General features: G+C 42.8%; 1 protein-coding gene across 1 annotated transcript in view; it reads left to right on the top strand.

Moving 5' to 3' along the window:
* Positions 1 to 24,327, top strand: part of Mroh9 (maestro heat like repeat family member 9) — a 50,729-nt gene that overhangs the window by 7,827 nt on the left and 18,575 nt on the right. Inside the window, exons 6-9 of the mRNA XM_048810225.1 lie at positions 3,108 to 3,212; positions 10,171 to 10,306; positions 22,636 to 22,688; positions 23,316 to 23,465. Coding sequence (XP_048666182.1) covers positions 3,108 to 3,212; positions 10,171 to 10,306; positions 22,636 to 22,688; positions 23,316 to 23,465 — 444 coding nt within the window. The remainder of the gene's footprint in view (positions 1 to 3,107; positions 3,213 to 10,170; positions 10,307 to 22,635; positions 22,689 to 23,315; positions 23,466 to 24,327) is intronic.

Below are 24,327 nucleotides of genomic sequence, written 5' to 3'. Positions count from 1 at the left end.
TTGGATGAATGTCATTATCATGGAAGAGGGTCCTCTATAAATGATGAATTTGCCCCCTCCCCTCTTCTTTCCTGGGGGCTTTCTTCCCCTTCTTCTCTGCAATGATGCAGCACAATGTCCTTCAATTGATGAGGACTTCTTGAAGATATTGATGGACTTCCAGCCTCCAGTACTGTAAAAAATAAATATCTCTATTTATTCTTTATAAATTACCCAGCCTCAGATATTCTGTTATAAAAACACTTGGACTAATAGACAAAATTAATAGCAAAAAGTGAGACTGTCCCTCTAACCAATACCTAAAGACTATTTTCTCAGCATTGCTACCCAATGCAATTTATCTCTAAGCTAAAGAAGCCATTTGTGGCTTGGTATTGGGTGAGACTTTATCCACATAGCCACCTCACTCCCTTTTTTACCTTCAGTTTATGGGAAGAACTCAGGACACCCAGATACAATACTGTATATATTTGGTAAATTCTTATGTAAGATGTGAAAACTGTTCTGGAACTGGGTAACGAGGCTGGAAGAGCCAGATGGTGTGAATGGAGCACTAAAGGCCATTGTGCTGAGGAGCCAGCAGAAGACAAGAGCCGTAGGGAAAGCCTAAGTCTTCTCAGGGAAAACGTAAGTGGCTGTGATCAGAATGCAGGCCATTCTCGAGAGGCCTCAGAGAGAAATGAGGCACAAGACACTGGAAACAGGAGTGAAGGTCACCCTTGCTACACAGTTGCAGAGAACTTGGAGGAACCATGTCTGCATTCTAGGACTTTTTGGAAGGCAGAACTTAATGATGAACGAGGACACCTGAGAGAAGAAATCTCTACTTAGCATAGAGCTCAAGGTGCCCCATGGCTTCTTTTGATGGCTTGCAGTAAAATGAGAAAAGGGACTTAAAAGGTGAAATTTATAATCAAGGAGATGCAGAATGAAAACATCTGGGGAACTCTTGGCCTGAACATGTAAAGAATTAAAAAAAAAAAAAAAACAAGTTTGAGAGAGAACATTAAGGGTACGTGTTGCTAAGGGACCATATGCTCAAGAGTTAAACATGCATGAAAACCAGGTTCTGGTCATCAATACAATGGGGGAGTGACCTTGAAGGCATTTCAGAGGTAAGCTAGGACCTTAAGGGCAAGGTTTCAAGAGAGGTACCCATAGAACCTCAGTATTTTCTCCTCTGTACCAGCTGGTGACTTGGCCCTGAATTTCATTCAGCACAGCACCCCTTGCCTGCTTTGGCCATGACTCAGGGAGGCTCAGGTGTGGCTCCACCCACTGCTCTGGGAGTTCCAAACCATGAGCCTTGGCAGCATGCACAGTGCTAACTCTGCAAGCACACAGAATGCATGAGCTGTGTGCCTCATGCCACCAATGCAGAAGCATGGTGGCCTCTACTTAGATTTCAAAAGATGTCACAGCCAGGCAGAGACTTGTCCCAGTAGCAGACCATTGCAGAGAGCCCCTGTGAGGGCAGAGCCTAGTATAGTTGTACAAGTAGAACCCCCTGGGGCTGGGGATGTGGCTCAAGCGGTAGCGCGCTTGCCTGGCATGCGTGGGGCCCGAGTTCGATCCTCAGCACCACATACAAACAAAGATGTTGTGTCCGCCGAAAACTAAAAAAAATAAATAAATATTAAAATTCTCTCTCTCTCTCTTCAAATCTCTCTCTCAATCTCTGTCTCTCTCTACTCAAAAAAAAAAAAAAAAAAAAGAACCCCTGTTGTCCACAGACCTCACCGCATGATTCATGTCCCAGCCAGAGAAGACTGCACTGGATGTTTTAGGTTCTTAAATTTTGCATTCCTAATATGGTGGTGTCAGGAGTCAGCTGTCTAAAAATACTGGGAATACATTGACTTACCCTACCAGAAACATCCATGAGTTGTGCAAACCAAAGTAAAGAAGACAGATTGGTATCCTTGAAGACAAGAAAGAATGTGAAGGAAAGTAAAAATGGATTGAGCTAATTTGTGCTGAATTTGAGCCAAATATTTCTGTGCATTTGAAATGTTATTCTCCTAAGTGATTATCATTCCCCTCCCCCTGCATGTCCTGTGAACTGCCCCAGGCTGCTCTCCGCTTCCTCTTATTGAGCATTTCATGTTGGGTACCGAGGATGTGAGTAAATATTGTAATCCCTCAAATCATCCCATGAGGAAGCTACTATTATTTCTTCCATTTTGGAGAAAAAGAACAGAAGCAATGCTATTGGGGCGAAGCCACCACAACTTGGGAGGTTCCTTATGTCTGGGAACTCCCTGATCCTCAAAAAGAGCTGAAACCTCACTCCCAGAGAAGGCAGAGTGTGACCCCTCTGAGATTTAGAAACCCTTCTGCCTTAGGAAATGGACTTCAGAACAGTGTGCCGCTTGGCAGAGATGAAGAGGAACAGATTGGCCAACCATTGGCAGAAGTACAGTGGCCTCCAACAGGTGGCCTAAGAAGTTTGCTAGGGCTCATTAGCATGTGCAGTCTATTCCCTTCCCAGGGGGAAATGCATCCATCCCTGCTCTTGGGATTTAGAACAAAGAGAAGGTACTAAAAGACAGATTTGAACAAAAATTAGCAACAATTTTCTAACTAAACTGCCTCCACTAATGTATTCTCTAACCAAGGATCAGAACATTTCTGGATGGTGAATTTGCAGAGGAATTGGTATCCATGAAGATAAGAAAAGATAACATTTCTGATCAGATAACATTTCAGTTCTCTTTTAAAGCCAAAGATCAGAGTCCATATTCTTTTTAAGGAATATTTGTACTTAGAATATTTGTACTTAAAAAAAAGAAATATTTGTACGTAGAGCAGCTGATGACCACGTACAGACCCATGCCGAACTTTCACGATACCTGACAGAAGGACTGCTACAGTGTTTATTAGTCACTTGTTGAATAGAATTACATAAAATAAAAACCACATGTAGTTACCATAGTAGATGAAGTAGTACACTGGCTGTTTGTTGTCCTTTTTTTTTTTTTAAGATAACATAGGTCAAGCGTGGATTAATCAAAAGACCATGGGACCCCCAAACTGGTGACTAGAAGGAGGGCTCCTTAGGAAATGGAAATTCCATGGTTCTAAGATGGCTCTTCTTTTTCCAACAGGAAATGGTTTTGTGGGTGAAAGAAGAGCGTTTGTACCTGCAAGAGGAAGCACTGACGATCATCAGCAGGGTGTTATGCTTTGCATCTAAGAAAGTCCTAGGAGATGTAAGTCACACAATGAACAATGGCCCGGTTCTGAAGACTGCCTTTCCAGGGTGCTGCCTGCCATGTCTGAGGTCTTGAGGGTGCTGGGTGTCTGCTTGGTATTACTGGGTTTGCACTCTGCAGTATCTGGAAAGAAGTCAACATTCTGCATGGCTTTAAGTCATGGGAGCAGAATTTCTCAAAAACTGGTGAAGAAGCATTATTAGAGAAACAGCATGAGCATGTTGGTACCAGGTTTTGCTGACTCTGGATTCTCCTCTATGGACCATAATGAATATTATTTTCCACCCTTATCTTCCTCTTTATGTTCTCCTTTTATTTTCTGAAAATATTTGTGAATCATTGTCTACTTTAAATTTATACAAGCAATTATTGGAGCATAAGTCTTCCTTTCCTTTCCTCTTTACCCACATTCCCAGCCTGTTGGTGTGACATGTGTCCACCCAAACTGCTTTCTTTGTCTACATCCTTGTGTGCACGCATGCACGCATGGATGCCCTCCTGCTTCTTTAAAGAAGTTACATCAAGTGCTGCAACTTGCTTTCTTCCCTGGACAACATGCCCTGCTCATATTTTCATATTAATATATGCAGCGTAATTTCATTCTTTCAAACATAGTCTGTGCATTCTTGAATATTACAATCCACTGAATCCATTGATGAGTCCAATGGTGTTTTTCAACTTCAAACAGTAAAAATTGGTTATGTTCATGCAAATCTGTATGTACTTAGTTCAGCTTAGGGAGGCAATGGCTAGATAGACGTGGGGGAGGTCAGAGTTTAGGAACGCACCACTGTCCTCCAATCTGTGTTCCTGTGACTATAAGAATGCCCATCTCCCACACCTTCATAAATGCCAGGGTCTTCTAGACTTACATAATCATTTATTCTCAGAAAGGGCCTCATCTGAGCACATTGCTACCACTACTTTCTTTAATCAACAGGATCTATCTTACTTTCTTTAATCAACAGGATCTATCTATCTATCTATCTATCTATCTATCTATCTATCTTTCTATCTTATATGCCTATATTCAAATGTATAAAGTTATTATTTATTTTTGGAAAGGTCTGGTTTACAAAGCTCTTCTTTTGGTTTTAACATAAGATTTACTTATCCATTATCAACAATAGCCAAGATGTAGAATCGACCTAATGCCCACTAATGGAAAAATGGATAAAGGCCACAAGGGTATGTGGGCACCACCCACCCACCCACCGACCCATCCCTCAAGTACTCTTAGTCATAATAAAGAAGAAAATTCCGTCATTGCAAAAAATACAACTGACCCCAGAGGACACTGTATGGCATGAACTCGGCTAGGCACAGCATAAACAGACAATCCCTGCCTGCTGTCCTCACACACACACCCTGAGGGAGTCAAACTCATCACACAGAGTGGAACAGTGGTCACCAGGAGCTGGAGGTGGTGGGGGTGGAGGAATGCAAGACGTGTTCATTAGAGGGTCTGAAGCTTCATTTAGACGGATGAATAAATTTTGGAGCGCTAATAGTGTATAGCACGTTGACTATGGTTAATCATAATGCATTTTGTACTTGAAAATTGCAAAAAAAATAGATCTTAAAATGTTCTCACCATAAAAAAATGATATGTGAAAAGATGGATTACATTGGTTAGCTTGATTTAATCATTTAACAGTGTGTGCATATATCAAAATGTCACATTGGACAAAAAAAATGTAATAACGTTTCTCTCTTGTGGATACTGTATATTCAGTCTGTTTCCCAACTCATGCTGCAGGGATTTTAAAATATACTCTACTAACAGTTTTTCTGATGACTTGAATCATTTCAGGAGTAGTTACGTGTAAAGGGAGTTGGAAATAAACATTTGGGATGCTCCTCATGTCCATTTTCTTGTACTTGTATAAACCCCAGACATATCAAAACAAAAATATCTAGACCAGCCTTTAAAATAGCTGAATTGTTACGACTTTGTTTAAAGCCAGCTGGGAGCGTGATAGAATTTACTTATACAGGGGAGCACAGTCCTCAGTGTTTTCATCGTGCTGATCCCCTATTTCAGCACCCAAAGAGAGATTCAGTGGCTTGTCTAATCCTGATTCTCTGATTTGGGAAGGCAGCCCTGCCCCCCAACACCCTCACTTCTAAAATGGCCTGCGGTTCTATACAAATATCTAGAAGGCTCAGCATGGAAAATCTTGCAAGTGGGATTAAGTACCACTCACATCTGTTCTCTGCACAGCTCCTGGGACAATATGCACTTAGCAAGTATTTGATGCCAACTATGTGAAGAGGGCTATTTGCATGCCTCTCTCTGCATTTGGATGCCTGCATCCTAGCATGGGCTTAGGCAGCAGGTGGGGCTTTGTAGCAAGGGCTTAGCACCCCTCCCTCTTGTCTTTCCATTGCTAGTTGGGTTCATTGCCCCTGAGCCCAGACCTCTCTCCATCCACAAGAAATCAAATGTGTAAATTCAGGTGTGTAGCAGAAGACTCTCATGCATTATTTGAGGATTTCGAGCTTTAACAGGTTTGTATGAAAGACCAGGTGGGATTATCCGCCACTCTGCTCTGCAGTGTTCACCAAGTGCCACCAGGTGGAAGTACATCAGCACATTTTTGAGAACATTGAAACAGCTAGACTCAGCCAGCTCACCACAGTCATGGAAGCATAAACTTCATTAAGGAAGCTTTCTTATTAAAGTAATGTCTTCTGAAAATAATTAATTCTGGGGCTTGGATCGTGGTTCAGAGGTACAGTGCTTGCTTAGCATGGGTGAGGCCCTGGGTTCGATCCTCAGTACCACATAAATATAAAATAAATAACAATAAAGGTATTGTGTCCACCTACAACTAAAAAAATTTTTTTAAATAAAATAACAAAATAATTAATTCAGTGAGATTATTGGACGAGGGGATTATAGGACAAAACAATCTCAAAAATATCATAAATGATTTAAAGCTGAGCTTCCACGGGCCTGACCTCTGTATCACTATGTCTGACATAAAACAGGCAATTAATTTTTTTGTTCTGCTCTAATTAAATAGCTACCTATTCTGTCCTCTCGTGCTATCCATACAATGGAAAAAAAAAAACATTTTCTTCATAAATCATCCTGCCTAGGTCCTGCTCAGCCTCAGAGGTTCCTGTCCTAGCAAAGACTTCCGATTATCATTGTATTTTGTCAGAAATATGTTACTAAAGTGATAATTCCCCTCACATAACCCATGTGCCCATCAGGGTAGAGAAACTCCTACACTCAAAGGTTATTCATCCCTTTAATTGAAGAATCAGCTTTCAACAGGAAGAGAAGTGTGAGCTAAGCACATCATCTTGTTGCATTCACAGAGAATGCTTCTGCCTGTGCTCCTTTGGCACATTAGCATTTAGAAATGGATGGAAGAGTCCCAATTATTTAATTTAATTATTTAACAGGTGGTCCCTGTGTATTTATCTCCTCTCCCTCCAGAGTCCTCACAAAGTGATAGTAACAGAAAGTTTTAAAGTCTAAAGTCGCATCCACAAAGAGGCTTGGTGAAGGCTTTTCAGTGGGCCAGCAATGCCAGCAAACTTCTGGAAGACAGAGGAGAGAAAGATGGGAATAGAAAAGTCTGTCCACGGAACCAAAGCAGGAAGCCAGGACCACTAGGGTGGGGTCTGGAGCTGCAAAATCCCAAGCAATGAAGAAGGGAGGGTGTGAAGCGGGGGGTCAAGGGAGGGCTGAGTGCAGGCACATCAACAGAGCAGTCATTGAAAGCTCAACTAGCACAGTAAGAAGGCTCAGTGTCCCCTTCCCCTTGATGCACAAGGAGTTCATCAGCAGACGGAATTTGAGAACTGCCTTCTTCTTTCTTTCTTTCTTTATTTCCCCCAAATCTTCTGCGGTTTGGCTGTGGAGTGCTCGCAGGTTGATAGTGTGACCCCAGGGCAGCGAGGTTCAGAGGTGGGTCAAGACTCTCATCAGGGCTCTGACCCCAGCAGTGGGCTAATCCCTTTGCTGGATTCACCTGTGGGTAGCTGAATGCAGTGGTAACTGCAGGCAGGGGAGGACCCTGGGGGCAAGGCCCGGGGACTGTGTCTGTCCCTGCCCCTGTCCCCAACTCTCCTTTTCAGCAGAGAAGCTTGCCTCTGCCCCACCATACCAACATTGCCTCTGGCCCAGAGAAATGGAGTCGACTGACCCTGGATGGAAACCTCTGAAACTGTGAATCCCATAATTTTTTTCTCCTCTAAGTTGTTCTCATCAGGTATCTTAGTCACAGTGATGAAGAACTGACTAACACAAAAACCATTGTTAAGTTCTCTGATAAAAGAATCATGCATTTTGTTTAAACACTGAAGGAGGACCCCAGCCTCCACTCCCAGCCATGGTGAAGCAAGGTACATCACTGGCAAGCCTTGCTACAGACAAAGCCCCACCAAGAGGCACTTTGTCCTCAAATATGAAGAGACATCAAAATTTGCCAGACAGCTTCCTGCGCCAGCCCGGGCCCGCGCCCCGCGGGGAGGGCGGAGCCGGCGCGGCCTTCGCTTCTCCTAGTCAGAGGCGCTAGGTGAGACCTGCGGTGTGCTCAGCGCGCTGGCTCGCAGCGGCCGGCCCAGGGTCCAGCGGGGATGTTCTTTCCTCTGCCGCGTGTGGCCTACGGCCCGGGCAGCCGTCGGAGTCTCCCGCCTCGGCCTGACGCCAAGGCCGCTGTGCAGGAAGCCTCCCTGCGCGCCCCTGACCACGAGGAAACCCTTCCTGCTTCACTAGCGGGTGACAGGCGTTGAGACCCGGAGCTGTTCTGACACAAGGCCCGTTGCGAGGGTATTTTTGTGAGTGGCCCCCTTGGAAGGGGGCCAGGTGCTTAGGTTCGCTGACTTAGAAGACGAGGGTCAGCTTTGACGTGGTGTTTGCATTCCGAGTGAACCAAAAGAGAACTGACGCGTTTTGCGTATTAAACAGTGCACACGGGCGAAGAAACGTTTGGAGTAACCTGTAGAGGCCGTGATCTTCACTTGCAGGATGACTCGTCCTTCAGTTTGGGGGTTTGTTATTTGTAGATGTGCAGTTTCAAAACTACCCCAAGATCTCAGGCAATGACTTCACACATTTAGTGTCTTCAGTCGCTTTCTTAGCAGGCAGCTTTCTTAAAACATCTTTAAGATAAAGTCACAAGATAGTTGAGCTGTTGATAGTTTAATGTTCCTTGTGGAAACAAACCTGAAATACTGAAACATTGGATGAAACCTAGCGCCTTTGTGTATATTTCAATTATTTCCAACACTCAGAGTGCCCCAGGATAAATTCATTAAGTGTGTGATACAGTAGAATGCTCAGAAGTAGTGTTTTAAAGTAGCTCAGAAAGTTTTGGTTAAGAATAACCTTCATCTCCAGGGGCTTTCCTATAATCCCAACTGCTCTGGAGGCTGAGGCTGGAGGACCATCAAGTTCAAGACCAGCCTGGGTAACTTAGTCAAACTTTGTCTCAAAAATAAATACATAAAATAAAAAAAATAAAAAAAAAATTTGCCAGACATTTGAGAAAACCCTTCAATTAAAAGACCTGCAAAGGCAAATAAAGAGGGGGGAAAATGACTATCAAAAGCAGATAATTCAAGACACAGATGAGAATTTATTTTCAAAAAGAGTGGAGAAGGCACATGTATAAGCCAAAAGGAAATATAACTAACCTGAGAGTGAACTATGCGTTGAACAACATTACTTAGTCACAAGACCATATTATTGATTTTCAATTTTTAAGATCACTCGAAGACCAAGCACTAAAATCCTTAAAGGAATTACTGATCACAATACGAATGAAAGTGCAGAGAACAGGGAAAGGGTTCTTCAACAAGTTCAACACCAAATTACCATGTGGCCAAGCAGTCCTGCTAGGCACAACCCCCACCCCCCCAAAAACGTAAAACAGATGTTCAAACAAAAACTTGTCCATAAGTGTTTACTGCAGCAAAATTCAAATTGCCAAGAACGGAAACAACCCAAATGCCCATCGATAGACAGATGGACCAACAAACCTGACGTCCTCATACAAAGGCACGTTACCCTGTCAAGTGGGGGTGTGATACACTTCCCCATGGCCAAAGCGTGAACACCTCATACTAAGTAAAAGAAGCCGACCCAAGAGAAGGCTGTGTGTTATACGATCCCCTGTGTGTGTACTAGGCAACAAGCGAACCCTGAGAGACACCGGCTGTCGGGCCAGGAGGAGGGACCATCAGTCACTGCTTCATGGCAGAGGGCTTCTATCTGAGGCGATGGAAAGTTCTGGAATGAGGTAATGGCAAGGGTTGCACAGCATTAGCAGGGTACTTACTGCCAACTAAATTATTCACTTTAAAATGGCCAAAATGGCAAATTTCATATCATGTATAAATTTGCCATAATAAAAAATGCAAAAAAATAATTTTAAAAAATCACAGGTTTCAAGAGTCGGACGAGCCTGTGTGTCAAAGAGCTTGTCGGGGCAAGGCATGAACTAACGTTCATGGCAACAGCTTTGAAGAAAGTTTGAGTTTTTAAAACATGACTTTCTCTGGGAAGAATCCGAGCAATTCCAGGAGGAATAACATCACATTTCCCCAGTGACTCTGAGTCATCTAAAGCATTTCACACCGGAAAAGGGAGCTTCCAAGAGTTTGGATGACCACATCCTCCTGCTCCCGACTGTCCCGGGGATCTGCTCCCTGCCAGCCGCTCCCTAGTCATGGAGTAGAAGCTAACCTCAGTTGAGCACTCTTGTCCAGCACTTTCCCGGGCTCTTTCGGTCATGAACATCCCCCTCTGTGCTCATGTAACTAACACAGATGGCATTTTCTTGTCTTCCTTTCACAGCAACAGAGGATTTGAGGACAGATTTTTAAAATTCTGAGGCTTATCCTTGAAACCCGTTCCGTAAATGAGAGTCTCGGATGCAGACATTCAGTGTTGACTCGGCATAACCAACGATTTTCTCCCTCCCTTCTCCATTAGACGAGCGTGGACGCCCCGTGTCTGGGTGTCCTGGCCGCAGAGCTGTCTCTCCTGTGTTGTCATGCTGACAGTGACATCATGAACCAGGCCTCCATGGGACTGCACCACCTGCTCTGCATTGCCAAGTGGCAGAACGGTAAGAAGGGCTCATCCCACCTGCTGAAGTTATTAAGAATCGGCCCCTAATAATTCTCCTGGGGAGTCCCAGGAAGACGGAATGTCTGGGAATTTCTACATCCCATCTCTAGATCTATAGCTTCACTTTCTAAAATGTGATTTTAAAAAATCTTCCTGGCATTGTCAAGAAATTCTGGTGTGGTGTAGTTGGTTCTTCAACATCTGTAAAGCACTGTAATTAGGGAAAAGTGTTGGGTGTTGATGTGGGATAGGAAGGCCAGATGGAGGCAGGGCTGGGTGGGAAGGAGAGAGTGGACTTGAAAAATAAAGGCTATTTTCTTTCCCTCTAGTGGGTCATCAGCTAGAATTCCTAGAAGACTCTTCCTTCGTTGGTGGGGAAAACTCAGCCCAAAATTAAAATAAATGCTGTAATGATTGGCCTAACACAGTGTAAATGCCAGACTGGAAAATACCAAACTATTTCCAAGCAAACTAACTATAGCTCAGAACAAAGCGTTAAAATATTTTTAGAATCCTCTGTCTCTCTATCAGGGATGTAATGTCAGAGGATAAATTTACCCTCAGATAAGAAGCAACATATATATGACATGACAATTAAATATATACATACCCACATATGTATATACATGTATGTATATATATGTTGTTTCTATAAATATAAGCATATGTTATTATATATTAACACTGCAAAAAGATTAGTGAGCTTATTAACATAGTAATTAGCAAAAATGAAACAGAAATAAAAAGAATGAAAAAAATGAACAGAGGTTCAGTGAGGTGTGAGACGATTATAGTCAGCCTAACACATGTCTAATCTGAGTCCCTAAATATGAAAAAGTGAGACAGAAAAATAACTAAAGAGTAATAGAAATTTTCCAAATTTGGTAAAAGCTACATACTCATAGATCCAAATAGCTCAATATAGCTTGAGAAAGGTGAAGAAGACAGCATCAAGGTACATGATAATTAAATTGCTTACAACAAATGATAAACAGGAAATCTGAGAAGAAACCAGAGAAAAAAGACACATCACATGCCACAGATTTCTCACTAGAAACAATGTAAGCCAAAGGCAATGAAGCAACATCATAAAGAACAGAAAAACAAAAGCTGTCAGAATCCCATAGGCAGCAAAAATATTGTCCAAAATTCAATTAGATATGCATTTTAGAATGCATTGTGATAGAATTCAGTTCTGCACCTCAAGAAATGTTAAAGGAATACTTCAAGGAAAAAAATGATACCAGATAAAATTTTAAATCTAACTGAAGGAAAAAAAATGAACGGGAAATTGTAGCTATGTAAATAAATATTTAAAATATCTTTGTTATTTAAGTTTCTTTGATAATCAAGTGTTGAATACAAAAATCAACTGTTGAACACACAAAAAATAAAAATGTATGACAACATTAGCACAAAGACTTGAAAGGGAAAAACTTTTGAATACAGTTTTAAGTTTCCTGTATGCACAAAGTCATGAAATATCACACAAGTAAACTGTGATATGGTGAAAATGTATTGTATAAACTCTAAAGCAACTTCTAACATAACAAAGACTTATATAATGAACCAAAAATGGAAATAAAATGAGATTATAAGAAATACTTAATCCAAAAGAAGGCAAAGGGGGATGTAGAAAAAGAACAGATGAGAAAAATAAATAGTTAAGGGAACAATTTAACCACATTAAAATAAATGTAAATGTTCTAAATATCCCAAATGAAAAGACAGAGATTGTCAGATTGGATAAAAAGCAAGACTCAAATAACTGCTGCCTACAAGAAACCCACGTTAAACATTAAGGCACAAGGGTAATTACGTAGACATAATAATCCAAAACACTTACATACCTAAAAGCAAAAATACATTATTCTAAGAAATCAAAATGTAAACAAAAGAATTGTAAAGAAATATTCAATTGCAGTTAGATAATTCAATACCGAACTCTCAACAATTCATAATCACACAAAAAAATCAATAAGGATCAACATTTATAGAACACTCCATCAATCATAAAAATAAGAACATTTTTAGTGCTTTTGTTAAACAGAACATTTTCCAAAATAAATGATATTTAGATGATAAACATCAAGAAATTAATTATTATAATTAAATGGAGTTAAATTTTAAATAAAAAACAAAAAGATATTCTGGAAAACCCAAAATGTCTAAAAATTGGATAACATACTTCTAAATAACCCACAGGATGGAGAAAGGAAAATGAAAAGTATTTTCAACTAAATTAAGTTCAAATTTTCAAAATTTCAAAATCTGTGGGATGCAGGTGAGGAGTATAAAGAGAGAAATTCACAGGATGACTTGCCTGAGAAAGGAGGAGCATCTTCACATCAATGATCTCAGATTCTACTTCATAAAACTGGAGAAAGAGGAGCAAACACAACCACAGGAAGCAGCAGACGGGAAAGAATGAAGATGAGATTAAAATTCACATAATGAAAAGCAGAAATTGACCAAGAAAGATCATCAAACAATGAAACCAGCAGCAGATTCTTTGAGAAGACCATGGGGACCAAAAGGGAGAAGACACAAGTGAACAATGTTAGGGATAACAGAAATGACGTTGCTGGAGAGTCTCTGGATATTAGAAGAATCTCAGGGGACATTATAAACAACTTCATGCCAATACATTTGACAACTTAGGGAAAACAGAAAAATCAACTAAAAGATACAAACCACGAAAGCTACTTGTGGGGATCACTGAATGCCCCTGTGTCTATCAACAAAATTCAATTCGTAGTTACAGCCTTTTTGCAAAGAAAACGTCAGACCCACAAAGAAAACTCCAGACAGAAATTATCTTGTAAAAGTTTAAGAAAGAAATCATGCCATTTCTATACCCATTCTATACAAATTCTTCCTGAAATGTGAAAATAAGAGAATACTTCCAGCTCTTTCTCTGATGCCAGCATAATTCTGATAACAAAACCAAAGATAGTCAGGAGAAAAAAAAAACTAACAAATGCCCCTCATGTACATAGATGCAAAAAATTCCCAAGTTTAGCAAATCAAATACAATAATACGTAAAAGAAAACCATCATGACTATGTGGAATTTATCCCAGGAGTGCACTCAGCTTCTCATTTGAAATCAATCAATGCAATATTCCACATAAACAAAGGAAAAATAAAACCATGTCGTCATTTTAGTAGACAAAGAGCATTTGATGAAATCTATCAACCATTCCTTATTTTTTTTAAAAAAAAAGTGATTAAGAATAAAGTAGAACTCTCTTCACCTAATATAGCATGTCTATGAAAATCCTAAAACTACATCATACCCAGGAGGGCAACCCTGAAGGAACTCCATGAAAGCTTTGGGACAAGACGGGGATGTGCACTGTGGCAACTTGTATTCACCATGGTGCTGTGAGTGGCCCGCGCACCCTGATCTGATCACTACACACCTCTCCAGAGGTGTTAGAGTGCACCCCAGAAATGTGTGGGGTTACTATGTGTCAATTAAAATATGTTAATCCATGAAAAATGACAATTTTAAAATGTAATTTATAATGTGTGATTGAGCCAGATGTAAAAACTGTAAGAAATCTTTGGTTTTGGGGTTAGGTCAAGACTTTTTATATACAATACAAAAAAAAAAAAAAAGCCACAGACAGGGAGAAGATCCTTGAAAATTACATATCAGATACAAGAGTCATATCCAGAATTCACAAAGAACCCTCAAAACTCAGTGAGAAGAAAAGACAAACAATCTAAAAACATATAATAGATTTGAATGGTCATTTTGGCAAAGAAGCACATCAAATGATGTTCAATATAGAGTCGTTAAAGAAACAAAACTCAAAACCATTACTACACACCCAATGGGATGTCTAAAGCTGAAATGACAAGAGGGAGCTGTGGGTTCATGGAACAACATGGGTGAATTTCAATCATTTTGCCGAGTAAAAGGAATCCATCCAAAAGGGTAGACTCCCATCATTACGTACAACTATAATGCACTAATAAAAATGTGGGAAAAAAGGGTAGGGACTATATGGCTTCACTTATAAAAAATTAGGAAATGCGAACTTAACTGAAGGCACCTGGCAGAAGGCAGATGAGCGGTTGCTTTGGAGAAAGGTAGGGAAGCAGGTAGGGAAGCAGGTGTGAGATGATGGGAAATACATGCAGAAACCTGGAGGCAACAGATATGCTCATTTCTCGACTGTGGAAATGGGTTTGTGGGGGTACGCATGTGCAAAAACTTACAAAGTTGTGCACTTTAAATAGTATATGTCAATTACAGCTCCATAAAGCTATTTATGGAGTGAAATCCTTAAAAACACATCTTCCTGGAAGTAAGGACATCTGTACCTGAACCTCCCCTTGAGAGCCTGGCTTTCCGGGGGCACCACTCCTCAGACCTTTTCAAAGTACCTCCAAGTTAGTTAACACTCTGATCAGCAAACCCTGCAACTTAGAAATAGCTTCTTCCAGTCACTGAACATCACATTTGATGGCCTAAGTGCATCTGATATCTGGTCAATCTCTAAAAATTATTTATATCCTTCATTTTTTCACATAGCTTATTTTAAATACTTTCTACATTCTGGGTCAGTGCCATTATAATATTTTATGTGCCATAGCTATGGGCATAGAGTTACATATTCAGAAGACTAGCTCTATAGAACTGGGGAGGAAAAGAAAATTGGAAAGAACAATATCATCAAAGTTGTGACCTTTAAATAGCATATGTCAATATATGAACAATATATCATAGTTTACGATCAAGTAGAAACTTTAAACTCTTTTCCTTAATACAACAGACCTTGAAAAAAATTCACCTATAAATTATAACGCACTTGGAAGTTATTGCCACCTGACTACTGTTCCTCAAGTGGAAATCCAACCCAAGACCTTACAACGAGACAAACTTAAGATTGCTCAGGTATCATCACCCCACTTAGGTAAATGATATACAGAGCACTTGGTTTCCTGACTTTTATTCCTATCAATAAGAATTAAGTCTATTATTCTCAAGAATAGCACTTTGTAGCATTTTCTAATAACAAGTATTTATTTGATAAATATTTTAATGGTTATAAATGCAAATAAGATGAATGTTTCCTAGTTATACTGTTTTTTATTTGGCTAAAAAGTAGCTGGGTACAGACTGGGCTATCAAATGGACAGACACTTGGAGCCAGTCACTCAGAAAAACTCCAGGGGTGGCCCTTCAGGCTAGCTGGTCTTCTGGGGAAGAAGGGCCTAGAGTTCCTAAAACTAGAGACATAAGCAGTTTCTACTCCCCTGGCTGAAGTTCCTCCTCCCCTGGTTGGAATTGTGAGAGGCTGAAGATATGCTGAAGCAATGCATCTAACATGACATAGTAAATACATTACAAAGACAGCTTAAATATGCATATACAGGATTGCACATCTTTCCAAAATCAAGGGGTTTTCCTACTCACCACCCCACAACTATTGCAAGCCTGGTTGACCATGAAGTTGGTCACTTTCATGAAGAAACAAAGCATCTGTGTAGGTTTGTCACCAAACCATTCTCATCCACCCTGCCATGCCCTAGAGTTAAAACCCTAACTCCATGATTGGGCTAGTGAGGCTGGGACTGGGAGCTTCCTCGGGGCCTCTTGCAAGTGGCTTATGAGAGTTGCTATCACAACGTCTGCCCTGGAGTCCTCTCTTTTCTGTATTTAATGTCTACCAGGTTTGGAATTCCTTGGTTGGGGTACCCTGAATCCTTGTGTGTGTGACCTATTTTTCAGTTCCCAGTTGAGACCAAAGCAAGTTCGATGCTCGCCGTGAGTGCAGGAGCAGTAGGTAGGGACTTTCCAAAGAAGGTGGAATAGGTGAGTTTGGAGCATTCAAGGTTGGAACAAGAAGACCAGTAGGTGGGTCCATAGAATCCAAAGTTGTAGCAAGGAGACTGAGAGGACCACAGTCAAAGTCCAAAGATGGCAAATAGAAGCATCACAGCCAGGTGTGAGCTCAATGCACTGAAGCAAAATACCATTAAAATGGGAGGATTGCATTGAAAACATAAAGGCTGTTCACAGACGAAGGCTCCCTCCTTTTATATAGTAACAGTTTGTAAAAGAGGACACTGTCTTATAAAGAAAAAAAAAACTCATGGAATTTGTGGAAAGGAAATAATTCAAAACAGTTCATCTGTTTACAAGAAGAGGTTCTTGGCAAAAGCCTGTGCTCTGAAGTGTACGTCCAGCATGGATAAATAAATGACAAGTGGTGGGATGTCAAGTCCCCAGCATATCATGCAACTGTTACAACAGGTAGTGAAAGAACGAATAAGGCTTGTCATTGGAGCAAATGCCCGTTTATTGAGGAACAGCTCTGCATATTTATAGAGCCAGGGATGGTTTGACAGTTGGCATGGGGTGCTTTTAGATTGGAGGGTAAGGATCAGGTGAACCAGCAGGGCTAGTCTGATTGGTGGGTAAGGATCAGGTGAGCCAGCAGGGCTCCCCATTGGAAGGCTCTTTTGGGGGGATGGGGAAGTTAGTCTTTGGAGCCGGGTGACTCCCAACATTCCTCCCTCTTTGTTATTAAATGAGAGTGGGCATCTACTCATTCTGGCTGCTTCCTGCTGATATGGGGCAGTGTGGGAGAAAGAGAGGAGGGAAGTAAGGAGCCCCCATAGCAGGGCAGAGAAGACCGGTATAACTTCAGGAACCAGATCAACAAAGGTTCCTTGCCACCACAGATCCATGATGATGTTAGTCCATTCGGCATAGGTCTCGACTGGAGGTATCATCAGTAGCCAGGAGTTGGTAACTCCTGAGGAGAGGCTGGTAAAAGCTTGATTAGAAATTTTTTACCCACCTAAGTCTGAATGAACTTTATGATAAAGGGAAGGAACAGGCACAGGGAGTTTTTATAGCCCAAATCTAATGGGGTCTCTGGGTCTGCAAGCTGTCTTGTTGGCACAAAGGAGGTTAAGTGTTCAGCCTTGAGCAGGGCTTGGGCGTTTGGGCTTGAAGCAAACAGGTGATATAGAACCAGACAGAGAGTTTGAGAAGCCAGGGCATTCTTCAGCTACCTTTGTTTGGCATGACCTGCAGACCAGCCTGACCTGCACCTAACACCCTCAATTCCACTCTTCCTTCCTAGTCCAATCTAGCTCTCTCCCCTCTCTATTTAGGCTGCTCTTCAAACTTTCTCCTAACTGGGTGTACCAGCTTGCTTCTCTCTTTGCCTTTCTCGAAGGCAGCCAAGGAAGGACAGTGGCTCATTGTTACCATATTTCCCTTTGAGAGCAGTCAGCTCTCTCCAGGTTTTATGTGAAACACATCAACTTTAAATACTGATACTTGAAATTCTTATGAAACTGGGAGGGTAAATAAAACACACACATGTTCCTCCTTAGGCCCAGAAGGCAACTGGTAAAGTGCTCTCTTATGATCACACTTATTCAGGGGTCTCCATGCTCTGGACACCCAAGTGCTTTGTCAGAAGGACAACACACAACAGTCCCACTACCGGCCAGATCCAAGCAAGTAAGGGGGGGATCTGAAAGGAAGAAAAGGGGGTCTGGCTGGAGGGGGGCCCTTAGGGTCACTTGCCTTGAATCTCCAGACATAGGGTGAAGAGAGGACCCAAGAGAGGCCAGAAATGAGGGGGAGCATTGACAAGAGTACTTAATGACAGGTGATGATGGTTGGCTCTTCTGATGAAGGTGTAGGAGTGCCAGGCTTAAGCCTGGAAATATGAATCCATAGGGTAAGTTGGTTATTAGGTAGTTTGAGTTTGGCTGCCAAGGGAGTGCACATAATCACCTGAGCAGGACCCTCCCGTTTGGTTTTAGAGGGGGCTTTTCCCCCGGTGGGCAATAGTAAACAAGTTGACCAGGTGTTAAGGAGGTAGGGTTTTGAGAGAGACTGGGGTCAGGAAGGAGCCAGGCTTGAATGCACCAGAGTTCAGAGCGTAGATGGAAGAGGAGGGGCAGGGCATAGGTATCGGAGATGGGTAGGGGTTCTGTAGGCAGTCCGGGAGGAACGAGGGGATGGCCATACATGACTTCGAAAGGTGAGAGATTAGAAGGCTTTTTTTGGCAGGGCCCTAATGCGCAATAAAGCCAAGGGAGCACCTTTACCCAGTCCAGGCTTAATTCCATGGTGAGCTTGGTGAGGGTCTCTTTAAGGGACCGATTGGTCCTTTCAACCTTTCTGGAAGCCTGGGGGCGGTAAGGGCAATGGAAATGCCAAGGGAGTGATAGCGCATGAACCAGCTCCTGAATTATCTGCGAGGTGAATTCTGGGCCATTATCTGATTGGATAGAAGTGGGCATCCCAAAACGGGGGATTATATGAGTAAGTAATAGATCAGCTACTGTAGAGGCCTGTTTATTGGAAGTGGGAAAAGCTTCAACCCATCCCGAAAAAATATCTACCAATACAAGGAGATATTTTATGTTTTTTACTCGGGGCATGTTGGTGAAATCAATCTGCCAGTCTGCAGCTGGGGTATGACTGTGGGCCTGATGAGAAGAGAAAGGTTTAATGGAGTATTGGTATTGGTTTTCTGGCAGATCTGACAAGCGGAAGTGATCTGTTGTAGGAGGGTCTTATCGCGTGGGGAAAGGGTGAAAAAGGAGTGAAGGGAAGTAGTGAGACTCTGTGGACTAGAATGGAATAGAGAGTGAAGAAACTGGAAGAGTTGTTGGGGATCTTTGGGCCGATCCCTTGTGGTAACCAAGAGTAGCGGAGAGGAGGTAAAGCTCTGTAGGGCGGCTGATCGAGCCACTTGATGGGCCTTGGAATTCCCCATAGTAGTAAGGGAGGAGTCAGTTTGGGGCCTTGCAATGGATTATTCCCAGTTGGGAAGGCAGCCTGGAGGCTTGTAGTAGGCCAGAAATAAGTGTGGAATTAATGACTGCCGTCCCTCTGGTGATCAATAGCCCCCTTTCTTTCCAAATGGCTGCGTGGGAGATCAGGATATGGAAGACGTATTATATAGGGAGAGGGTTTTTCCCTCCGCAAGCTCGCATGCCCTTGTGGCAGCTAAGAGTTCAGCTTGTTGGTTGGTGGTATTGGGTGGGAGAGGTTTTGCCTCTATGATGGATGAGAGGGAAACGACAGCATACCCCGCCACTTTAACCCCTTTGTATATAAAGGAGCTACCATCTGAGAACCAGACGAGGTCCAAAGAGGGCAGGGGTCCCCAGAAATGGTGGTAGGGCAGGGTAAAATCATCTCTAATACCTCCAGGCATTTGTGGACGGGATCTTGTGAGGGAGAAGATGGGAGGAGGGAGGCAGGGTTTAATGGAGAGCAGGGCTGAAAAGACATGGAGGGATTTTCAAGGAGAGACAAGGAGGGATAGGACCCTGGAAGGAGGAAGTGACTGTAGCCCCTTTTAAGTGAGAAAATCCTTTAATGGTGAGGAGATGAGATGGTTATCAGGGAGCCAAAGGTAAGCTTGTGAGCTTCTTTCTGGAGGTCATGGGCCGCTGCTAGGGCTCTGAGGCATGGGGCCAGCCCTGACGGTGGGGTTGAGCTGTTTGGATAGGTAGGCCACTGGTGCAAATGTGGGGCCATATTCCTGACCCAGAACGCCTAGACTTTGTCCCTGTTTTTACATAGAGGGTAAAGTATCGGGAGAGATCGGGGAGATGCAGGGCAGGTGCCCAGAGGAGGGCCTTTTTAAAGGGCTTCCCTCCCGCTGAGAGTAGGGGTTCATTTTGGGGGCCCTTGGCCATATTATATATCGGCCTGATGAGGAGGGAGAAATTCAAAAGTAATCCAGGCCCTGAAGTACCCAGCCAAACCCAAGAAGGAGAGTCATCTTTGGTCTTTGGTGCAGGTATAGACACAATTTCCCTTGAAAGATAGAGAATCCTAGATACATGCTATTTGGGCCTTTTGTGGAGAGGCCCGATTTCCCTTTAAGGCCAAGAAATTAAGTAGGAGAACTCTGTCATCTGTTGAGCGCCCTTTGGACGGGCTAGAAGAATTTGTTTGCAAGAGGTGCAGAGAGCAGGATTGGATCAGAGCAAGAAGAAAGCCTGGAAGAGATCCCTTAGAATGGAGGGATCCAAGGACCCAAAAAGGGGCCATCTGCTTTGGTTGTCTAAGGGATAAGTGGGCCAGGCCTGGGTGCTATATTTGATCCAAGAGGCATTGTAGGGGAGAGTCGATCGGCAGAGAGGACACATTACCCATGTAAGGAGGAGAGAAGAGGACGCAGAGAAGGAGGAAACTGATTTATTGTCAAAAGGGGTGTCCCCACTAGAGCCAAAAAATCAGGAGTACCTAAGTGGCAGGTTCGAGCTGCAGAGATTGGTCGTCACCAAATCCTGACAGTCGAAGCTCTCATCCTGGACGGAGACAGAGCCGTGGGAGACCTTGGCCAAGGCTTTTCGGGACCCCTCCTGGAGAGGCCAGATACTCCCAGGGCCAGAAAGAAGGGAGAGGAAGGGGAGGGTAAGCGTCTCTCTACCGGCCGAGTCTTAAGGTGAGAGGACTAGGACTTTCGAATCTGCCCAAGGAAGGAGCCCCTGAGGGCCACCATAGCCTAAAGGCTGTGGTGGGGTGCTTTCCTCCCCACAGGTGGGCAAAGAGATTTGCCAGACGATAATCAATAAATTGTAAGAGGGTGTATTCGGGGCACTGGGGGTGAAAAGATTGAAGGTCGGAGGCCAAGGTTTGTCCAAAGAGGTGTGGACGATCTCGAAATCCCTGAGGAAGGACAGTCCAGGTTAAAGGCAAAATGATATCCTTTAAATCTATGACCAAGAAGTGGGTGACAGTGTGGAGGATCTGAGACAGCAGGATGTATGGTTTGGGAACCAAAGGATGTATGTTGTAGGCCCAGAAGAACTTTATGGGCCTAACGGAAGTGTTGATGAGTCGTAGGTAGGACCCATTGGGCTCTTTTACAGCTAGTATGGGAGTAAGGGGAATGAGCAGGACGGAGGTAACCCTTGCTAAGAAGGTCCTGAATATTCAGGAAATGGTGGAGGGGCTGTGGGTATCCCATACAATCGGGTCAACTAGGTTAGTATGGTATTTCATGTCAGCCTCACAAGTGGAGCAGAATGGCCAGTTTTCTGCCAAAAGGGCCAGAAAAGATGAACAGGCCAATTCTGGGGCCTGACTGATGCCAGGAGCCCGTATGTTGATTGTTGTATTGAATTTAGAGAGAATATCTCAGCTGAGCAAAGGAACTTGACATTGGGGCATAACTAGGAATGTCTGAGAGGATGGGAAGTTGTCTATGGAACAGAGTGATAGGGGAGTCTTTCTTGGATAGATGGTCTTTCCTCCTACCCCGACAATAGGAGAGGTGGACGGCGCTCCTTGCTAAGAAGTGCAACTCTTTGCCCCCAGAATTCTGTCAGGACTGAGAAGGTAGCTCTGGTGTCAAGGAGAAAGTCAAACTTGCACCTATCCACCTGAATCTGCACCCTGGGTTTCTGTCTATTGATCATTACGGCCAGGGACAAGGACCCAAGGCACCGTCAATTGATTGCCATGGCACCAATGAAAGAACGAACAAGGCTTGTCGTCGGAGCAAATGCCTGTTTTTTGAGGAACAACTCTGCATATTTATAGAGCCAGGGGTGGTTTGACAGTTGGCATGGGGTGCTTTTTGATTGGAGGGTAAGGATCAGGTGAGCCAGCAGGGCTAGTCTGATTGGTGGGTAAGGATCAGATGAGCCAGCAGGGCTCCCCATTGGACGGCAGGACCATGTGAGACAGCAGGGCTCCCCATTGGACGGCAGGATCATGTGAGCCAGCAAGGCTCACCATTGGATGACAGGATCACGTGAGCCAGGAGGGCTCACCATTGGATGACAGGATCATGTGAGCCTAGCAGGGCTTACCATTGGACGGCTCTTCTTGGGGGATGGGGAAGTTAGTCTTTGGAGCCAGGGCGACTCCCAACAGGAGCATCCAGGGCATTCAGCAAGGGGGTACAATCACAAGAGAAGGTCTGTAGACGTGGGGTGACACTGTGGCTCTGTGTTGATCTCATCTGATGAAGTTCACACCATCCTCTGATGTGTCTACCTTCATACCAGGGTCTTCACCTCACAGAAACATCCAACTTTAGTTCTAAGTTGCACTGAGAAACTCCCACAACGTTCAGATAGATACTAGATTAAAATTTCTGAGTAAATAAATATTCAAAAGAGAATATTTCTCCTCCTGATGTTTTTTTTTGTTTGTTTGTTTTTTTAAATTCAGCGTCTCACATTCGATTTGGCTTTCTTCAAGTAAGGCCAACTGTTTCCAGTATTGGGTTGGGTTCTCGGAGCCTTGGTTGCCCTCTTCTGGTTTCCATCCTTCTCCAGGATCCCACCCTTCACCCCTGCCCCCTGGAAGCAGGGCTGGTGGTCATCCATTCTCACTCAGACCTCAGTCCTTTTCCATTGAAAAAGGTGATCACCCATCCCTGTGGACGATACAGAAAAGCTTTACTGGTGGGACTGGGTACACCTTCTGAACTTGGAAGAATGTGATTTTTCTCATGTAAAGGACAAGGAGAAAAGGGTTCATTCATCTTTCCTTGGTCCTTAATCATACAACTGTATTCTAATTTTTCGGTCCATGGATATTCCTCTGACTTTAGAAGAGGGTTGTTTGCGTAGTCGTTCTTTGACCTCAGTGGTGGGCTGACAGACCCTCTCTCTCTTCCTAGTTGTTGATGTGCACATTTGAGTCACCTTGACTTCTTGCCCACCTCCTCCTGCATCTGCTCACTGTACTTGTTTCTGACCTGAGCAAACTCATTTCCAAAGCTAAAGATGTCCACAATACCTGGACAGCAGAATTGTTTTAAAATCAGAACACAAAACCGAATAAAATCACCCTTGGATTATAGTCATCTTTATACTGACACTATTAGAAAATATAACTTCTGTTAGTTTTTAATAAAGGAAGAGCCCACAGAGGCCCATGAAAGTCTCGAGGCCCTGCCTGGCCCTGGAGCTTCCCCCAGTGTCTGAGTTCAGCATTTTCCTGTGTTGCTATGAGGTCTGAGGTCACAACTCTCCTTCTGGTTGCAGAGTGTAGGAAATACTTTACTGCCCTCCTTGCTGACTGACTTTGTGTGGACCCTCCTGATGAAACTGTCTGAAGCCAGTTTTGAAATTGCCTCTGAGGCAGCCTCTATCCTGAAGCTGACTCTGCAGTATCACTCCCAGAAGGTCATCATGGTAAGAATCAGCAGTGAGCAAAGGCGGGGAGGGCTTATTCTCTCAAGTCCACTTTTTGACTTTGCTCTAAATCTATTTCTCTCAGTTTATAGTCCTTGCCATTTTTCATTCTGTCACTTTACTAAAATGAGGCTTTTAAATGAAATATTTCACCATATAGAAAATTTTAGAGAATATGATAATGAATATCCACCCATCGATCATATTAAATTATGATATTTTGCCGTATTTGATCTTTTTTAAAGAAATCTTTCAATAACAATAACAGTAGAGTTATAATTGAAATCTGCACAGCCTTTAAGGCAAGTTTTCAAGGACCCTCAGCTTGGCATAGTTTGTAGAGTCTAGGAAAAATGAAAGATGGACCCATGTCCTCACCACATGGGAATACAGTGTCATTATGTGTGTCAGCACACGAGGATGGTCACCTTTCCTCTGAGGTCTCCCTCTCTCAAGTATTCATTATTTGTTGATGTTCGAATTTAATGTTTTTCTAAATAAAAAGAACAATTTTAGTTTTAAATAATTTTAAACTATTACATAAATTTTGCTATCCACATCTATATTGCAAAATGCCATTTACCAAAATAAAACAATTTATATTTTATAGCATATACACACAAATACATTTCATTGTTACCAAATGAGCAAAAACACTACCCAAAACTAATTCAGCTGCTTTTATTTTACTTGTTGTCATTCACATATTCTAACATCCTCTCCTTGCTGATCAGTAAAGAAAGATGGAAAGAATATATGGGTTTCTGCCTTAGTCTGCTTTGTGTAGCTATATCAGAATCCCTGAGGCTGGGTGATTTAAAACAAATAGAGATTCATTTCTTACAGTTTTGGAGCCTGGTAA

This window comes from Marmota marmota, unplaced genomic scaffold, assembly GCF_001458135.2.
Source record: "Marmota marmota marmota unplaced genomic scaffold, marMar, whole genome shotgun sequence".
Taxonomy (NCBI): Eukaryota; Metazoa; Chordata; class Mammalia; order Rodentia; family Sciuridae; genus Marmota; species Marmota marmota.
Note: the sequence above shows the minus strand (reverse complement) of the source record. Positions and strands in the feature narration are given on the sequence as shown.